This window comes from Neomonachus schauinslandi, chromosome 5, assembly GCF_002201575.2.
Source record: "Neomonachus schauinslandi chromosome 5, ASM220157v2, whole genome shotgun sequence".
Lineage (NCBI taxonomy): Eukaryota > Metazoa > Chordata > Mammalia > Carnivora > Phocidae > Neomonachus > Neomonachus schauinslandi.
In genome coordinates this window covers 79,440,464-79,457,453 of record NC_058407.1, presented here as the reverse complement: position 1 = coordinate 79,457,453, position 16,990 = coordinate 79,440,464, and the positions used below count along the sequence as shown (strand labels likewise).

The following is a 16,990-nucleotide window of genomic DNA, read 5'->3' as shown; positions in this document are numbered from 1 at the left end:
TCCAAATGCCTATGAGGAAAGTTATTGCTAAGACAACAAGAAACCTCAATAATGAGAGTATATCATTCCCAGTGAAATGCAAACGGTCAAGAAATCTTCAAGGACTTAGAAGTTTGTTTAAAATAATCATAGAGATAAAGTGAGGAATAACGTGTCTCACATCATGCGGACCCCTCTGTGGTTGCCACATGCTCAGGCTGACTCCACAGCATCACTTAGCAGAGATCAAGGATAGCTTCATCAGGAAAGGGGAAAAACTACAAGCCAAGTGCCGGCAAGAGAAGGCAAGTGTCCCCCATCCTTCCATCATTCCACAGTAGGTGCTGGGTGCTCTGCCGAACACCAGTATGGGTCTAGATTTCTGAGTAACTTCTCCTATCCCCACCTTGTAGACTTCTTATGGGGCAAGTGTGAGAGCAACCTACCAGCAAAGGTACACACAAACTTACTTCTTGGGCACTAGGCTATCTGGATTCAGGTACCCATCATTTATAGGAATTTATCAGGAATACCAGCTACGGCGCCCACGGGAATTGGACAGCTCCTGCTGAGGAGTGGAAGCCACAGATCCCATCAGAAGCCAAGCTGGTGTACAGCTTCTCAGAAAAGAAGACACTGCCTCCCACATTCCCCACACACAGTACAGCCAGCCTGCTGTCTACACAACCCAGAGTGAGCCCCTAGGGACATTTTTCAGTTAACTCTGTTCCTTACATTACAAATCCATTAAAAGAACAAAAAAATATGAAGCTAAGCGGGCAGATACGAATCTAGAATGCATGGATGTGAAAAAGAACCAAGTAGAAACCCTGAAGATGAAAAAAAAAAAAAATAGTCCCTGAGGTAAAAACTAGATAGATGGCTCAAATATTAAACTCTAGATCAGTGACAGTATGAGTAAGCTTTTTAAAAAGAAGCAGGCAACCAAATACAGGTTGGTAGATAAATACAGAGATACAGACATACAGATACAGAAGCACAATTGTTGTGAAGAAAAATTAACAGCCAAAATGAATAACATGAGTGGGAACTTCTCTTAGAAGCTCGATGATGCCCAAGTGACCTGCTTCTCAACCCTTAATAAAGAGGTAGATGAACATAAAGGGCAATCCTGACTTAACCCATTCAGATATGATTTTCTGAGTTAATCCCCCCTTCCCTATATTTAGAATTCAACACCTATTTGAATGTGATGAATTGCTAATGCTACAGATATTGTCAACTTGCTATACTCTAGCCTTTAATCTTTCAACAAGGATGGTATCGTTTTTTAATGCCCTGGAAGGTAAGTTTAATAAAAGAAAATATTATCATATACAACAGGTAGTAAAGCTCATAGGTGCTAGGGATGCAATGGGCTAACTAGATGACCAAACCCATCCCATCCACCTCCCTACAGTAACAGGATAATTTTGGATCATATGCTGAGATTTGTTAGTCTTAGTAGAAAGACTATCCATTCCCATTTATGGCCCAGAGTAAAGAGAAACTACTATTGAGGGGGGAAAAGAAAAACTTTTATGTTATAGGAAAGATTTTTTATTGTTAAGATGAAGAAGCACATTCTAAAAAATCACATTGATGTTATCTGGTCTTCTGATATCTAAGCAGGCACAAAGTTAGACCATTATGATCTGTTTTAAAACAATGCTAATCATTCTGTGTTTAGAGCCTTTGTAAAGATTTACTAAACAACAAAGGATTATTATTTGTATTGGACTGCTAGAGTCCGTCCTGCCTGCTACTGGCTGTTGCCATTGACATTGTGACATATTTCATCCTGTTTACGATAAATTGTTACTATCTTTGGCAGTTGGTTCATTGCAAAGTGTAGATTATTTGGTTGTGTACAAGTTAACAACTTTGTAGCTTCTCACTTTTTTCTCCTTATATTAAGCTATTATAAATGTACCTACCACTCTCCTGGTTTCTCAATCTACCCATTTGTATATATTTCTACTGCTGCCACCTTAGTTCATGCTTGCATAACCTCACACCTCAATTTAAGCAAGAGGCTCCTGGTTGGTCCCCACCTTTAGTCTCTTGCTCTGCCAGACCAAATTTTCCAAGATGGTATACTCACCTCCCAACCCAAGAATGGTCAGAGGCTCCCAATTTCCAGATATTTCAAATACAAACCACTTATTCTTGCTGAACTGATTCTCTTTTTATTATTCTTGAATATATTAGCTAACTAAATCCTCCCGACCCTTCAGAACAGTGAAGCCTTCTCCAAGTCCTCCAGCCCACACTGACTCCTCCCTCGTCTGACCACACAGTTCAGTATTTAATCAGACATTCTGGCATATTGTTTTCTATGCGTTCATTCTTTGAGGGCAAGAGCCATTATCTCGAACATTAGATCTGATTACAGGTATCGATCAAAAGGGAGTAAGAATGGAAATGAGAAGTTCAGGTGTGTACAAAGGCTTACATAGGCATGATGGTGAAGGAACCAAAATCATACTTTAAGCAGAATGTTCAAAAGAAGGATTTTGCTCTAGAGAGACACACAGCAACCAAATAGAGGTGGTTCAGATATGGTCCACAAACCTAGCATCAATAAACAGACATTCAAAGGATAAATATATGGGCCCAAAATAAAGAAGAGTTTGAGGAAGAGTCTCTAAGAGTTTATTTTTTTAAGATTTTATTTATTTATTTATTTTGTGAGAGTGAGAGAGAGAACAGAGGGGAGGGGAAGAGGGAGAAGCAGACTCCCCGCTGAGCAGGGAATCTGATGCAGGACTCGATCCCAGGATCCTGGGATCATGACGTGAACTGAAGGCAGACGCTTAACCTACTGAGCCACCCAGGTGCCCGAGTCTCTAAGAGTTTAAAGAAAATTTAAGAACGTCAAATGTGACAAAGTTGAATTGCAGAGAAACCCCTCCAAGTATACAGCATCTAAGAGTGATAGATAAAATCTTTCAAATGTCCCATTTTAGAAAAAAAGATCCCTTTTTAGTAAAGAAAAGGAAGTAAACGCAGGCCAGACACATAAAGATTCACCAAAATTTCCAAGTAGTAGTCAAGGCTGGATTCAAGCAGGACCCACCCTGAGGGCGTCCGTCCATATCTGATAACCTTGATACCGAGTTTGAATATGTCCCACACACACAATGGAAAGGAAACAAAGCCTGAATCCCAAGCAAGACAGAGCGCTGATTAGAGAACCCGCCTTAGAACCAGGAATCCTTAGAGGAGCCGTCCAGAATACGGCAGGAAAAGATGCGGCCCACAGAAGAAGAAAGGGGTACCTGGCTTAGCCTTGGCTTGTTCAAAGCCAAAAAAAAGGGAGAAGAATTCTCCTGAGCTCCTATAGGACAAGCCCACTTTCATAAGATTTGGGACTAGAATTCCCACTAATAAAGGGGCCTCAAAGGTCCCAGGCCCAAAACATTGTTTAAGATGGTTACAAAAAATATAGCAACCCAAAGTGCCTCATAGAAGCAAATGAAATTTTCTCTGGGTTAAACATAACCCTCAGAGTAATTATACACATAAAGTTCCAAAGAATCTAAGTTCATAATACTTTTTTTAATTACTAAATATCTAAGTAAACACATTCTCATGAACTCCTGCAAGAGTAGCAAACTTAAAAGCTGCAAATGGCCCTCCTATTACAAAACAGCTACATCCTAGATAAAGAACCTATCTTAAGTACATTTCTGGGCTCACAGAAAACAAAGGAGGACTCCAAAACCCCACCTTCCATCTACCAAAAAAAAATAAAAAATAAAAAGTAAGCTGAAACCAAATCAGAACTCTAAACTTCAAGGCAACATGATAAGGTTTTCTGAAGGTAAATGCCAACACTAGCAACTCAGAGGTGAAGTCTGTTCTAAGCAAGTGTCAAATTCAGGGAGCTAAACCTGAGACTCCTGCCTTCAGACAGATGTAGGAGGAGAAAGCATCATGGTCTCAGGCTAGCAGCGACCCCTGGCAACAGGCCAAGGTAATCACAAATACTCTAAGAAGGAAAACATGCCCAATTTCAACCCCCATTTCTGAAGTCAAAAACATAAAGCTCAAAACCAACAGTCGAATATTTATAGCATCATTATTCATAATGGGCCAAAACTGGAAGCAACCAAGGTGTCCTTCAATAGGTGAATGGACAAACTGCTGTACATCCCACAATGGGGTGTTATTCAGTGATAAAAAGAAATGAGCCAGCAAGTTACAAAAGGACATACAAGAACCTAAAATGTGTATTGCTAAATGAAAGAAGCCAGTGTGTAAAAACTATATAAACATTAAAACCATACATTCTGGAGAAGGCAAAACTATAAAGACAGAAAAAAGACGAGCAGTTGCCAGGACTCAGGGGTTCACAAGGGAAGGACAAAGAGGTGGAGCACAGAGGATTTTTAGGGCAGTGAAACTATTCTGTATGATACTGTATGTGACATTATGCATTTGTCAAAACCCACAGAATTGTACAACACAAATACTGAAACCTAGAGTAAACTATGGACTTTAGTTAATAGTGATGTATCAATACTGGCTTATCGATTGTAATGTACCACATTAATGTACTACATTAATGCAAGATGTTGATACTATGAAAATGGGGAGAGTGTATGGGAATTCACTGTACTTGGTCCACAATTTTTCTCTAAACCTAAAACTGCTCTAAAAATAAAGTCTATTAAAAAAAAGTATGAGATCATAATCAAAGGTGACCAAATATATAAAGCAACAGCACTGTGAGTGAGAATCATAAGAAATGCCCAAGTACTTCTGATCCTGGAATTATTATACAAAGTCTATAAAATAGCCATATGGAATCACAAAAATTAGCAAGCAACAAAAGAGGATCAAAAAATGACCAAAAAGGTTGTTTTAAAACTCAATTGCAGGTATGAAAAAATAAAATGACTGAAATTAAAAAGTCAGTAGGTAAACTGCAGATAAGACATACTCAAAGAGAGACTCATATAAGTCTAAAGAAATTACTCAAATTCAGCACAAAGTCCAAGATATGGAAAATATAAAAATGAAATTAACAGATATTGAGGCAATAATAAGGTTTAACAATCAGTTTCAGAATTAAAGCATCACTATGAAACAGACAGCAAACGTCTCAACAGCAGCAACAGAAGCCTGAAGACATGAAATATTATCATCAGAAGTGGAAGAAAATACCTTTCAACTGATAAAAGTTTTTGTTACCAGGAAAAAAATAATTTTAAATTTATAGGCATCAAATAAAGTAGCCTTAAAACGTGTCAACTATGCTCAAATTAAAAAAAAAAAAGCAAAGTGCAAGAAAACCAAACTAACAAAAATAGCCTTAAAACATATAAAGTAAAAATTAATAAAACTACAGAGGAAAATGTATAAACCTACCATTGTAGTGGAAAATGTCAACAAATCCCTCTCTCAACTATTGAAACGTCAAGAAAACAAAAATATTAGTAAGTAGATAAATGATTCAAACACAGGAAGCTTAACTTACTAGCCATATACAAGGAACCCGATACCTGTTCACATTCTTCTCAAGCCCACATAAAACATTCACAAAACCTGATGGTATATAATAGGCCAAAAAGCAAGTCTCAACAAATTTTGGAGAACCGAATAACTCTCTTGCCACAAGTTAATTAATTAAGACTTCAATAACAAAAAGGAATAAATTTCGTCTAGACATTTGGAAATTTAAGACCTCACTTCCAAGTAATTCTGGGAGAAAGATGAAATCATAATGGAAAAATTTTAAAATATCTAATACTGAACAATAATATAAAAGGCATTTGTCAAAATTTGTGGAATGCAGTTCCTTAGAAGGAAATTATACCATTAAATTTTTTAAAAGTCTGAAAAGTGTGTCAACATAAAAGGTGAGAATAGAATAAATATAATAAAATAAACCCAGAAGCTCAACAAAGCCAAAAACAGATTCATTAAAAAGCATGAATAAAATATGTGCAATGCTGGTAAGATGATACGCGCGCGACATTATTCATTTGTCAAAACCCACAGAAGTATACAACACAAATAGTGAAATCTAAAGGGTCAAAATAAGAAAGTTAACACAAGTAAACAATATCAAGAATAAAAAAGGGGTCTTGGGACACCTGGGTGGTGTAGTCAGTTAAGTGTCCGACTCTTGGCTTCGGCTCGGGTAGTGATCTCAGGGTGGTGGGATCCAGCCCCAAGTTGGGCTCTGCACTCAGCATGGAGTCTGCTTGGGACTCTCTCTCCCTCTGCCCCTCCCCCACCAAAATAAATAAATCTTTAAAAAGGGAGGGGTCCTGCAGCTACAGAGATAGCAGAAATTTTAAAAGATAATGAAAGAATATGAACAAATGTATGCCAATAAATTTGAAAACTAAAGCATATGGCTAGAAAAATATACAGCAAACTGACCCAAAATAGAAAATTTGAATGAATTTATAACCGTTAAAAAAATTGAATCAGTAGTTAAAATCTTCCCACAAACTAAATCCAAGGCCCAGGCAGATTTACAGATATGTTTTTTATCAAACATTCACAGAATACATATCTAAACATATGCAAAGAAAGGGGAAGATCCTGCAACTCATTTTATTATGAAGTTAGTCTAACCTTGTTACCAACACTTGACAGGAACAGTAGAACAAAGGAAACTTACAGGTCAATCTCACTGACAACAAAGATGTAAAATCCTAAACAAAATATCAGCAAACTGGATTTAGCAATGTAAAAATTACCAACAAGATAAATTTATTTTAGAATGCAAGGTTACTATGGTAGAAGCTCTATTTATGATTCTTGTTATTAAAATTAGCAGACTAAGAGGGGGATGGGTGAAATAAGTGATGGGGATTAAGGATGAGCACTGGGTGATGTATGGATGTTGAATCACTACATTGTACATCTGAAACTAATATTACACTGTATGTTAACTAACTGGAATTTAAATAAAAACTTTTTAAAAAAATCAGCAGATTAAGATTAAAGAAAAATAACAATCCTGATAGATGTATAAACTGTGTTTAATTAAAGTCAATAACCATTCATGATAAAAATTAGCAAACTAGGAATAGAGGGGACTTCCACAATTGATAAAGGGTATCTACAAACACAAATGGATAATAAACTTTATATTCAATAGTGAAATGTTAAAATCATTCCCTTTAAAATCTGAACCAAGACAAGGATACCACATCTATTCAACATTATACTGGAAATTTTTACCAATACAACAAAGAAGAAAAAAGAAATAATAAATGAAAAGATTGTACTCAAGTTTGAACTATAGCATCACCATGACTTGAAGTCAAAAATACTTTTTTTTTTTAAAGATTTTATTTATTTATTATTTGACAGAGAGAGACACAGCGAGAGAGGGAACACAAGCAGGGGGAGGGGGGAGAAGGAGAAGCAGGCTTCCCGCGGAGCGGGGAGTCCGATGCGGGGCTCGATCCCAGGACCCTGAGATCATGACCTGAGCCGAAGGCAGACACTTAACGACTGAGCCACCCAGGCGCCCCGAAGTCAAAAATATTTTTAACCTTGGTAGTAGGTATACATGAATTGGTAGGACCTAATTAACTTGCCCATACAAGATTTAGTTTAATCTAAAATGGAAAAGGAAGTGAAATGGCCAATAAGCCTATGAAAATATGCTCGAACTCATGAGTAATCCCACAAAATCACAACAGAGAATATGTCAATTCACCCAATTATCAAAAATGAAAAAGTGAGAAAGTCAGCCGTCGTGAGGATATGGGGCTACAGAACTCTCATATAATGCTAGAAGGAGTGTCACATGGTCTTCAGTAAACAACTAGCATTATTTGGTAAAAGTAAATATTCTAGATGTTTTATACCTAAATATGTATCCTGAAGGATCTCTTTTATTTTTTAATTTTTTTTATTTGAGGATAGTTGACACACAATGTTATATTAGTTTCAAGTATACAACATAAAAATTCTACTTCTCTATACATTATGGTACCAAGTGTAGCTACCATCTGTCACACCACACTGTTACATTATCATTGACTAAATTCCCTGTACTGTGCTTTTTATTCCTGTGACTTACTCCATAACTGGAAACCTGTATCTCCTATTCCTCTTCATCCAATTTGCCTATCCCTCACTACCCTATCCTCTGCAAACCATTAGTTTGTTCTATTCATAGGTCTGATTCTGCTTTTTGTTTGTTTGTTTATTCATTGGGTTTTTTTTGTTTTTTTTTTAGATTCCACAAATGAGTGAAATCATATGGTATTTATCTTTCTCAGTCTGACTTAATTAACTTGGCATGATACCCTCTAGGTCCATCCATGCTGTTGCAAATGGCACAATCTCATTCTTTTTTATGGGTGCATAATATTTCAGTGTGCATGTGCATATACACTACATCTTCCTTATCTACTCATCTATCAATGGACACTTAAGTTGCTTCCACACCGTGGCTATTGTAAATAATACTACCATAAACATAGGGGAGCATATATCTTTCTGAAGTGTTTTCATTTTCTTAGGGTAAATAGCCACGAGTGTAATGATTGGATCATATGGTATTTTTATTTCTCATTTCTTAAGGAAACTCCATACTATTTTCCACAGTGGCTCTACCAATTCACATTGCCACCAACAGTGCACAAGGTTTCTTCACATCCTTGCCAACACTTGTTATTTCCTGTCTTTTTATAGCTATTATGACATGTGTAAGGTGGTATCTCATTGTGGTTTTGATTTGCATTTTCCTGATGATGAGCGATGTTGAGCATCTTATCATGTTAGGTCATCTGTATGTCTTCTTTGGAAAAATGTCTATTTAGGTCCTCTGTCCATTTTTTAATTAGATTATTTGTTTTTTTGGTGCTAAGTTGTGTAAGTTCTTTATATATTTTGGATATTAACCTCTTATCAGATATATCATTTGCAAATATCTTCTCCCATTCAGTAGGTTGCCTTTTTGTTTGTTGATGGGCTCCTTTGTTGTGTAAAAGCTTTTAATGTTGCTACAGTGATGTCAAAGAAATTACTGTGTTTTCCTCTAAGATTTTTATATATTCAGGTCTCACATTTAAGTCTTTAATCTGAAGAGTCTCTTAAACATGTGCATCAGGTGGCATACAAAAGTTTTTAAAGCAGCATTGCTTTTGGTAGCAAAGTTTCTTTAAAAACACTAGCACTGTAAAGAATGAAAATGTCCACCAACAGTTAACTAGATAAACATGTGCATAAAGTGTAATGCGCTTTTTCTAATATATATTAGAAAAAATGAATGAGTTGCAGCTACACATCAGCAAGGAAGGAGGGCAAAAATATATCCAAAACAGACTAAATGGAATATCTTTCATAGGTTTTTCATGTTTTAGAGATACAACTAGGTGTGGCAAAAACCATTAAGAAAAGCAAGGAAATTAACATAAACTCACGATAACGGTCTCTTCCTGCATACAGGGAGGGACCGCAGGGACTTCTTACTAGTAATATTCTATTTCTTAAGCTATGTGTTCATTTCAATAGAATGTGCTACCTCAAGAGTTACTGAATTTGCCATCACAGAAGTTCGTTTTGTTTTAAGAAACATCTCACTCACATGAGCTATTTAGAGAGAAAATAAGTATCAGACGGGAATTGGACTTGATACCCCTATGAGTATATTTTAACTCTAAGATTTCATAATTCCATACCCATCATAGTAAACAGTGCAATATGTTGTGCATAAAAACCAATAAAAATGATAACAAACAGTCACTGACTGCTGACTTTGGCAGACACTGTCAGTTGCTAACCAACAGCCTTTCTTTGTTCTTCCTTGATAGCAGATTTCAATTTTGTTCTACTATCTACCCTTTCCCCATGTAATTCAGGGGAGGGTATCGTAGAGCTTGAGGGTCATCCTTTACTTAGGCTAAATTAATCTTATAATCCACTGGTTTAGAGGTAAACATGTGGCCCTGCTTTGGACAAGGAGACATGAGATAGAATCTACTAAGGGATCTCTGGAAAAGGTTTCCTTGCTCCTACACAGGAGACTCAGAAATGCGTAAAAAGGCATAGATACTCTTTTCGGTGTTGTTGTGCAGAGATGTGATGTCCAGGATGCTGCTTCCATGATGCAACCATGAAAAGATCAGTCCCAAAATTACGTCTATTGGTCCATAGTGACCACACTGAGAAAATGAATTAATTAAAGCTGGAGCCTTACTTCTTGACTTGTTGGTAAATAACATATCGCCTTCTTGTTTCTATTTTTGCACTGAAGTTGTATTAACTGACATGCCATGTGCACAGTTTGCTCATCTGATCTAGTATTCTCATGAGCGAAATACCATTATTATGTCCACTGAATGAATATTAAAAAAAAAAAACAGGGAATTCAAATAAGTTGCCCAAAGTCACACATATACTTAGCGGCAAATTCTAAGGTATGTGACATCAAAACCCATGCTCTTAATACCCTACCCATTGAAGGCCATCGTTCTGTGGCTGTAAGGGCTGAGAAGAAAATTCCTGAGAGACCTGAGTGTTCCGTTATCTAGCCCTGTGCTTTTCAGGTGTGAGTGAGTGGTGGTGAAGCCGCAGTGCTGGCAGCAGCTGAAGCAGCTTCTAGAATCGGAATCGTAGCTACGATTGTCTGACATTGAAATCAACAGTCCGGTGGCAGCCTCCAAGCTGTACTCCTCGAGGCTTTCCCAAAATGCAATTCCTTGTATTAAATCACTTCCTGCTTCAAGCACCTAAAATCCTGACCATTTTCTGAACTGATAAATCCTGTACTCAGCAAACAATAAACAAATTCCCACTTCAATGACTTACATTCATCTCAAGTATCTAGAAAAATAGATTTATAACCCACGTGGAAAGCTGTTTTGCTTCTAAGGTATCCCCAATCAGACAACTTATTCATCTTCTTTCTTACATCAATACAAATTGCTTATTAAACTGCATAGGGGATACCATCGAGATATATATATATATGTATATGTATATATACATATATATATATGTATATATATGTATATATATACATATATATATATATCTCGATGGTATGTATATATATATATACATGTATATATATACATATATATGTATATGTATATATACATATACATATATATACACACACACACACACACTGATGAAGGCTCTTTCTCCACTTCGCTCAGAGAATTAGGAATTTAAACTGCAGACGAGTGACTAACATCCTTCATGGAACATCTCACCTATACTCTGACATGATTTTTTGCAAACTTTTACAACGAGTATTTTCCTATGGTTTAGAGCTGTTCTTTATTTTTAAAAATGCAATGTTCTAAAAGGGGAAGCAACATTATGTTTATTCTCTAGAAGATGTGCACAGGCACAGGATGTATCTGCAAAAGAGGTATTCCAGCCTTGTGAAAGCATAACACATCTCTTAACATCTTTAAATATTATATCAGAAAGTGCAATTGTACAATTAAAGAGCCTGGAACTTATCCTCTGAAAGACCTGGGTTAAAATCTCAGTTGGGTCTTTCTAACTCTCTCCAAAGTTTGTTGTAACATTTAAAAAGAGGTAACATGTATGAAAATGTCTGCTATAAGACGACGTACAGCAAGTACTACATAAATGTTAAATGTCCTCTTATTTTTTAAATATGCTGTGGAAGAACTCTATATCAACAAAAGAGCTGGTCATGAAACAAATTTATATGGAGTAGGAATTCTACATTCTAATAACTTCCATTATAAAATCACAGAAAAAAGTTGCTAAAAATTTAAGTCTAACATTTTGTGCAGATTAGTGGTAAGGAGTCCTGAGACAAGGAAGAAGGAGTAACCCACCAGATGAACTTGCCTTCAGGACTCTTCCACATTTTGAGGACTGAAATTTTCCCCTACTCTGTCTTCACCTTTCACTACACAACATTTTGGGTATTCCATCAAACAGAAAAGCTAGGGTAGGTAAACCTCTCTAAATAGTCTACATTCCCGCAGATTAAAAAACAACTAAATAAAACACAAGACAGGAATTTAAGAAACAATATCTCATCAATTAGGATGTTGCATTCGTTTGCCAAGTATTACCACTAAAACATGGCTTTAAAAACTTTAAATGGTTATTTAGTATTTAGTGAAATGTGAAAACAACAACTACTTAACCCACCAAAAACTAAAACCTATACAACGGAAGACTTAGGATCACCATCTTACCACTCTTTAGAGTAAATACAGATTTTTGGTATTTTCATGCTGGCACTTAAAGCATACTGTTCCATGTAACTATTTTTATGTATTATATAAGGGTAATACGCAGTGAAGAAAGAAATGATTTACAGGTTGGCAATAAATAGCCATAGTGAAGGGTAACAACGAACTTCCACCTCTTTACAGGTCTATGCTTAGGACCCACAAGACCCACAAGAATTAACCAAAATACAGGTTTATGGAGTTAATTGATTTGGCAAATGAAAATTGTATGCTCTGTTACTCAGAACAAAATTTTTCTTTATGGATAATTTTGGCTATAGGGCATATGATTAAAAGACATTGTTTGGATTATTTCAAAATATATTTTGGAAACGAACCTCAATTGGATCTTCACCACCTTTTACTTGACTTTCACCCATTTCTCCATTCTCATAGTTGCTGCTCTTCTCAACCCATAACTCAGATTTTTCTACAGTTAGTCGAAGCTGGTCTAGATCTGCCTTGATTTGCTTGTAGTTATCTACATCTTGATTGGACACCAGCAATTGCACCTAGAAACAGAAGAATTTGAACCCTCAATTTACTTATGGAAATTCCTTCATTCCTATTTCATTGATGTCAAAAATCCCAAGTCTTTTAACAAATGTGTTTCAGTTGAAGTTTAATATTTCTAGAATATTTATGGATATTTTAGATATATATTGGCCGTGAAAACTTACTAGGAAGTATCTGTGAACACTACCTAATATATTCATATGTTATAAAGAATTATATATTTTTAAAAAGTGAGCCCTAGCAAAGTGCTAAAGAGTAATTTAAAATAAAAGATACCTTAACTCTAATTTCACTGTTAAAGTTAATTTTTCCCAAGACTCTATCTATTTGAAAAGAGGTAGAAATACAGAAATAAGTGGAAGAAAATTCTGACATGGTCGAAACCTCATGTTATAAACCTTTATTTTATTATAATTTATATGTATTACATGACATACAAATTATGCATAATTATATCTATTTCTATAATTACTCTTGTAATTATTTCATATTTCAATATATTCTTATAAAACTTCTTAATGAAAATCAATGTTTTATTAAATACAATAAATATTAGTGAAACACACATGTAAGCCCTTAGGTATTATTCATTAGTAGGCTCAAAATCAATGTCATTCAGATGACAAAGAGAAAGATCAGATCCAAAACAGTTACTTTCTTTTGTATTTATACATTTTTTCAATCACAAAATATTTATTTCAGCGCTACTGCTTGTCCTATCCAAATTTATCAGTAAAATCTGGGGTCAAAATAATAGCAGTGACAACAAAATTCCTAATATGGTATTTTCCCCCAGTGGGCCTTCCTAAATCTTCGTGCCTGTCATTTACATTAAAGATATTAACTGAAAATCATTCGTGGGGAACTCTTTCTAAAATAGATCATGTCTTAGCTTAAGACAAGGCCACATCTGGGGCGCCTGGGTGGCTCAGTCATTAAGCATCTGCCTTCGGCTCAGGTCATGATCCCAGGGTCCTGGGATCGAGCCCCACATCAGGCTCCCTGCTCCGCGGGAAGCCTGCTTCTCCCTCTCCCACTCCCCCTGCTTGTGTTCCCTCTCTCGCTGTGTCTCTCTCTGTCAAATAAATTTTTAAAATCTTTAAAAAAATAAAATAAAATAAAATAAAGACAAGGCCACATCTGTCTTTAAAGATAGAAAGTGTCTCTAGGAGAAGCCACACAGTCTGATTAACTCTGCAACCATGAAGTGAGGTCAGATGTTTTAAACAATATTTTCGGAGCTTCTGCTATGGCAGCAGTGAGGGCTCCTCAGTCTTACCTGTTTAAATGCCTGTAAAACTTCTGCTCTCTGGCTGAAGTGCTTGAACAGTAGTTGAAGGGCTCCCGAGAGCAAAGGAGGGTAGTCATGCATGATCAGATGAATGAGGACCCGTAAAAAGGTCCTGCCTCCTTCATCATCAAGTTGAACTGGATTTTTCTCCTTTCTATAAAACCAAAAATCATTCTAAAATAACTTATATTTACCAAAAATTTACTCATAAGTGGTTAAAATTGTGTATACATTCTCAGTTATATGACTTTTCCCCCCAAAATTGGAAAGTAAAAAGGAAGATCATTTTACTTTTTTCCCTTCATGTAACTGATGAAGAAACAAAGCACAAAAAAAGAAAAACAAAAACCAAAAACCAAAACATGTTTTTGTCCACGAAAGCAGGGATGACCAACCATCCCCGTTTGTCCAAGGCTGAGGGGGTTCCCAGGATGGAGGACTTTTCAGGACTTGCACTGGGAAAGTACCAGGCAAAGCAGGATGAGTTGCTCACCTAGACATAGACAAAAGCACAATCCAAAAATTGATCCAAAAAAACTTCAACTCTAGTATTGAGAAGAGATACTAGGATGGATGTACAGCAACAACTAACTTTCCCCAGCGCCCTAGAGACCTCTCCACAACAGGTGGTGAGTGGCCAGGAAGGACAAGGGCACGCGCACGTGCATGCACACACATGTGCACACAGTCATCACCAGAGCTGCTCTCTGTGCTTGGTATATTCAGACCCTGGGTAAGACTGCACTGGATAAGAGATCCTTTTTTTTTTTTTTTTGAAGTTTAGTAAGCTTTTATTTTATTCTTATTATTAATATTATTATTATGTTCAATTAGCCAACATATAGTACATCATTAGTTTTTGATGTAGTGTTCCATGATTCATTAATTGCGCATAACATCCAGTACTCATCACAACACATGCCCTCCTTAATACCCATCACCCGGTTACCCCATCTCCCACCCCCCCTTCTGTAACCCTCAGTTTGTTCTAAGGTGAAAAAATCATACATTGATTTATTGTCTCTTCCCAGGAATAGTGAAGTACTTAAATAGGAAAACACAACAATAACAACAACAAAAGCGGTCAAAACAATATAAAAACAAAGCTAAACCAAATGTTCACTAGAGATTTAAAAAAAATCCTTTTTGGTCCCCTTCTTCATCTTGTTTGTCTTTCTAACCAAAGAAAATGCAACAAAGGGCTTAGTGTGAAATTTGTTTAGGTTCTCATGGCAAATTTGTAATAGAAATGAACGCAAGAAACTCAATAATTTATAGCTTAGACATTTTAGGGCTTTTTTTTGCTTTTCTTTTTTAGTGCTATTTCATTTTGGAAAAAGAAAGAAACAACTTTAAAACAATAAATGTCAGGGTTCCTAAAAACAAAGGAGGGTAGTCACACCAGAGGCATTTTGTTTTCTTTAATCAGGGAAATTTCCAACAGGCAGAAAATAGCTTTATTTCTCACAAATGAAGTTAATGATAACATTGAAAGAAGTCACTTTCTTGCCTCAAAATTCTCAGATGCAGGAAAGCAATGTTTTGCAAGACGCAGTGCTATTTATACCAAGGGACTTAAAGGGCATCCGTGTCCTGTCCTTATTTAAGGAAAGAAAAGCAAAGAATTCAGGGAAAAGTTCAATATGCTGATCTCATCTCTCTTGTCTTTTTCCCCTGACCTACCTAAAGAATGTGCTCTCTCTCATTCTCTCTCTCTCTCAAATAAATAAATAAATAAAATAAAAATCTTTAAAAAAAAAAAAAAGAAAAGCTATGCTTTCTCTTCTACAGTAAATTAGCAGCTTTGTTTCTGGTAGAAATTATGTTGACAACAATAAAGGATCTAAAATTAAATAAATATAGGGACGTAAACAATAACAAAGTATCAGTAGAATTCTAAGCAAAATCTTATCCACAAGATAAAGATACATAAATGTTACTATACCTTCCAGCAAACATAGTTTCTGCCTGGGCTGCAATTTCATCTATATCAGGAACAATAGCTGAAAAGACAAATGGCAAAATCCATTCGTTATCGTATCCTAGTTAGGAGTCACAGTATTTATACCAATATTAGCATACCTAAAAATATTTATATTAATTTCTTTATACCACCAAATGTAACAGTTTAAAAAGTCACAATCTAAGTCCACTTAGAGATCAACATTTTAAACAAAGTTCATATTTTAAATATATATTGCTATAGTCAAAGATATATTTAGAAGACCAGAAAGCACCATTTAAAAGTTGCTTCACCTGTATAAACATGTATCTATATGCATCAACTCCGGGCACACACACACACACACACACACACACACACACACACACATATATATATATGTAAAAACATATAATTTAATGGGGTGATGACATGGAAGGATGTTTTTTAAACATGTTTTTTAAAGAATCAAAATATAGCAATAATGAACCTTGTTACTATATGGTACTTCCAAACAACATGACCCTTTTACCCACACTTCCTTCTAAAATTCCATCCCTTCTTCTTATGGGATGTTAACTTCTTTTTTTAATATGAACCAATCATGATTCCTCACCCATCCTCACCACTAATATTTGAAGATATCTTAGTTAAAATAACACATTTAAATAAGTACATTATTTATTTCTTATCTCCAAAGTTTAAAAAGAAAACAGAGCAAGTTATAAAAAAGGAAAAAGAATCCTCCCCAGAAAGCTCTCTCTTCCAGATTCAACCAATGAAAGATCAGGTAAATCAGAGAGAACTGGTTTTCTGAGGGTTACTTCAGTAACCATACTTCACTGACACTTAGAGCTTCTATTTCCAGAAGTCTGGCTTCTAAGAGCCAATAATTTTTATTATATTGTCAATGCAACCACCAGCAAGATTTTCTGGTTCTGCCATGTCATTCCTGGAAATAGCCCTTTGGGATTCTATACTTCTGGGAAGCATAAAAACAACATGGTTGCAAATACACCAGAAGTGACCTCTCCCTTAGGAAAGCTTAATTCC

General features: G+C 35.9%; 1 protein-coding gene across 1 annotated transcript in view; it reads right to left on the bottom strand.

The window, feature by feature from the left end:
- Positions 1–16,990, bottom strand: part of ITPR2 (inositol 1,4,5-trisphosphate receptor type 2) — a 482,328-nt gene that overhangs the window by 280,678 nt on the left and 184,660 nt on the right. Inside the window, exons 24-26 of the mRNA XM_044915443.1 lie at positions 15,941–15,998; positions 13,984–14,149; positions 12,527–12,700 (exon numbers count right to left, since the gene is read on the bottom strand). Of these exons, the coding sequence (XP_044771378.1) occupies positions 12,527–12,700; positions 13,984–14,149; positions 15,941–15,998 (398 nt within the window). The remainder of the gene's footprint in view (positions 1–12,526; positions 12,701–13,983; positions 14,150–15,940; positions 15,999–16,990) is intronic.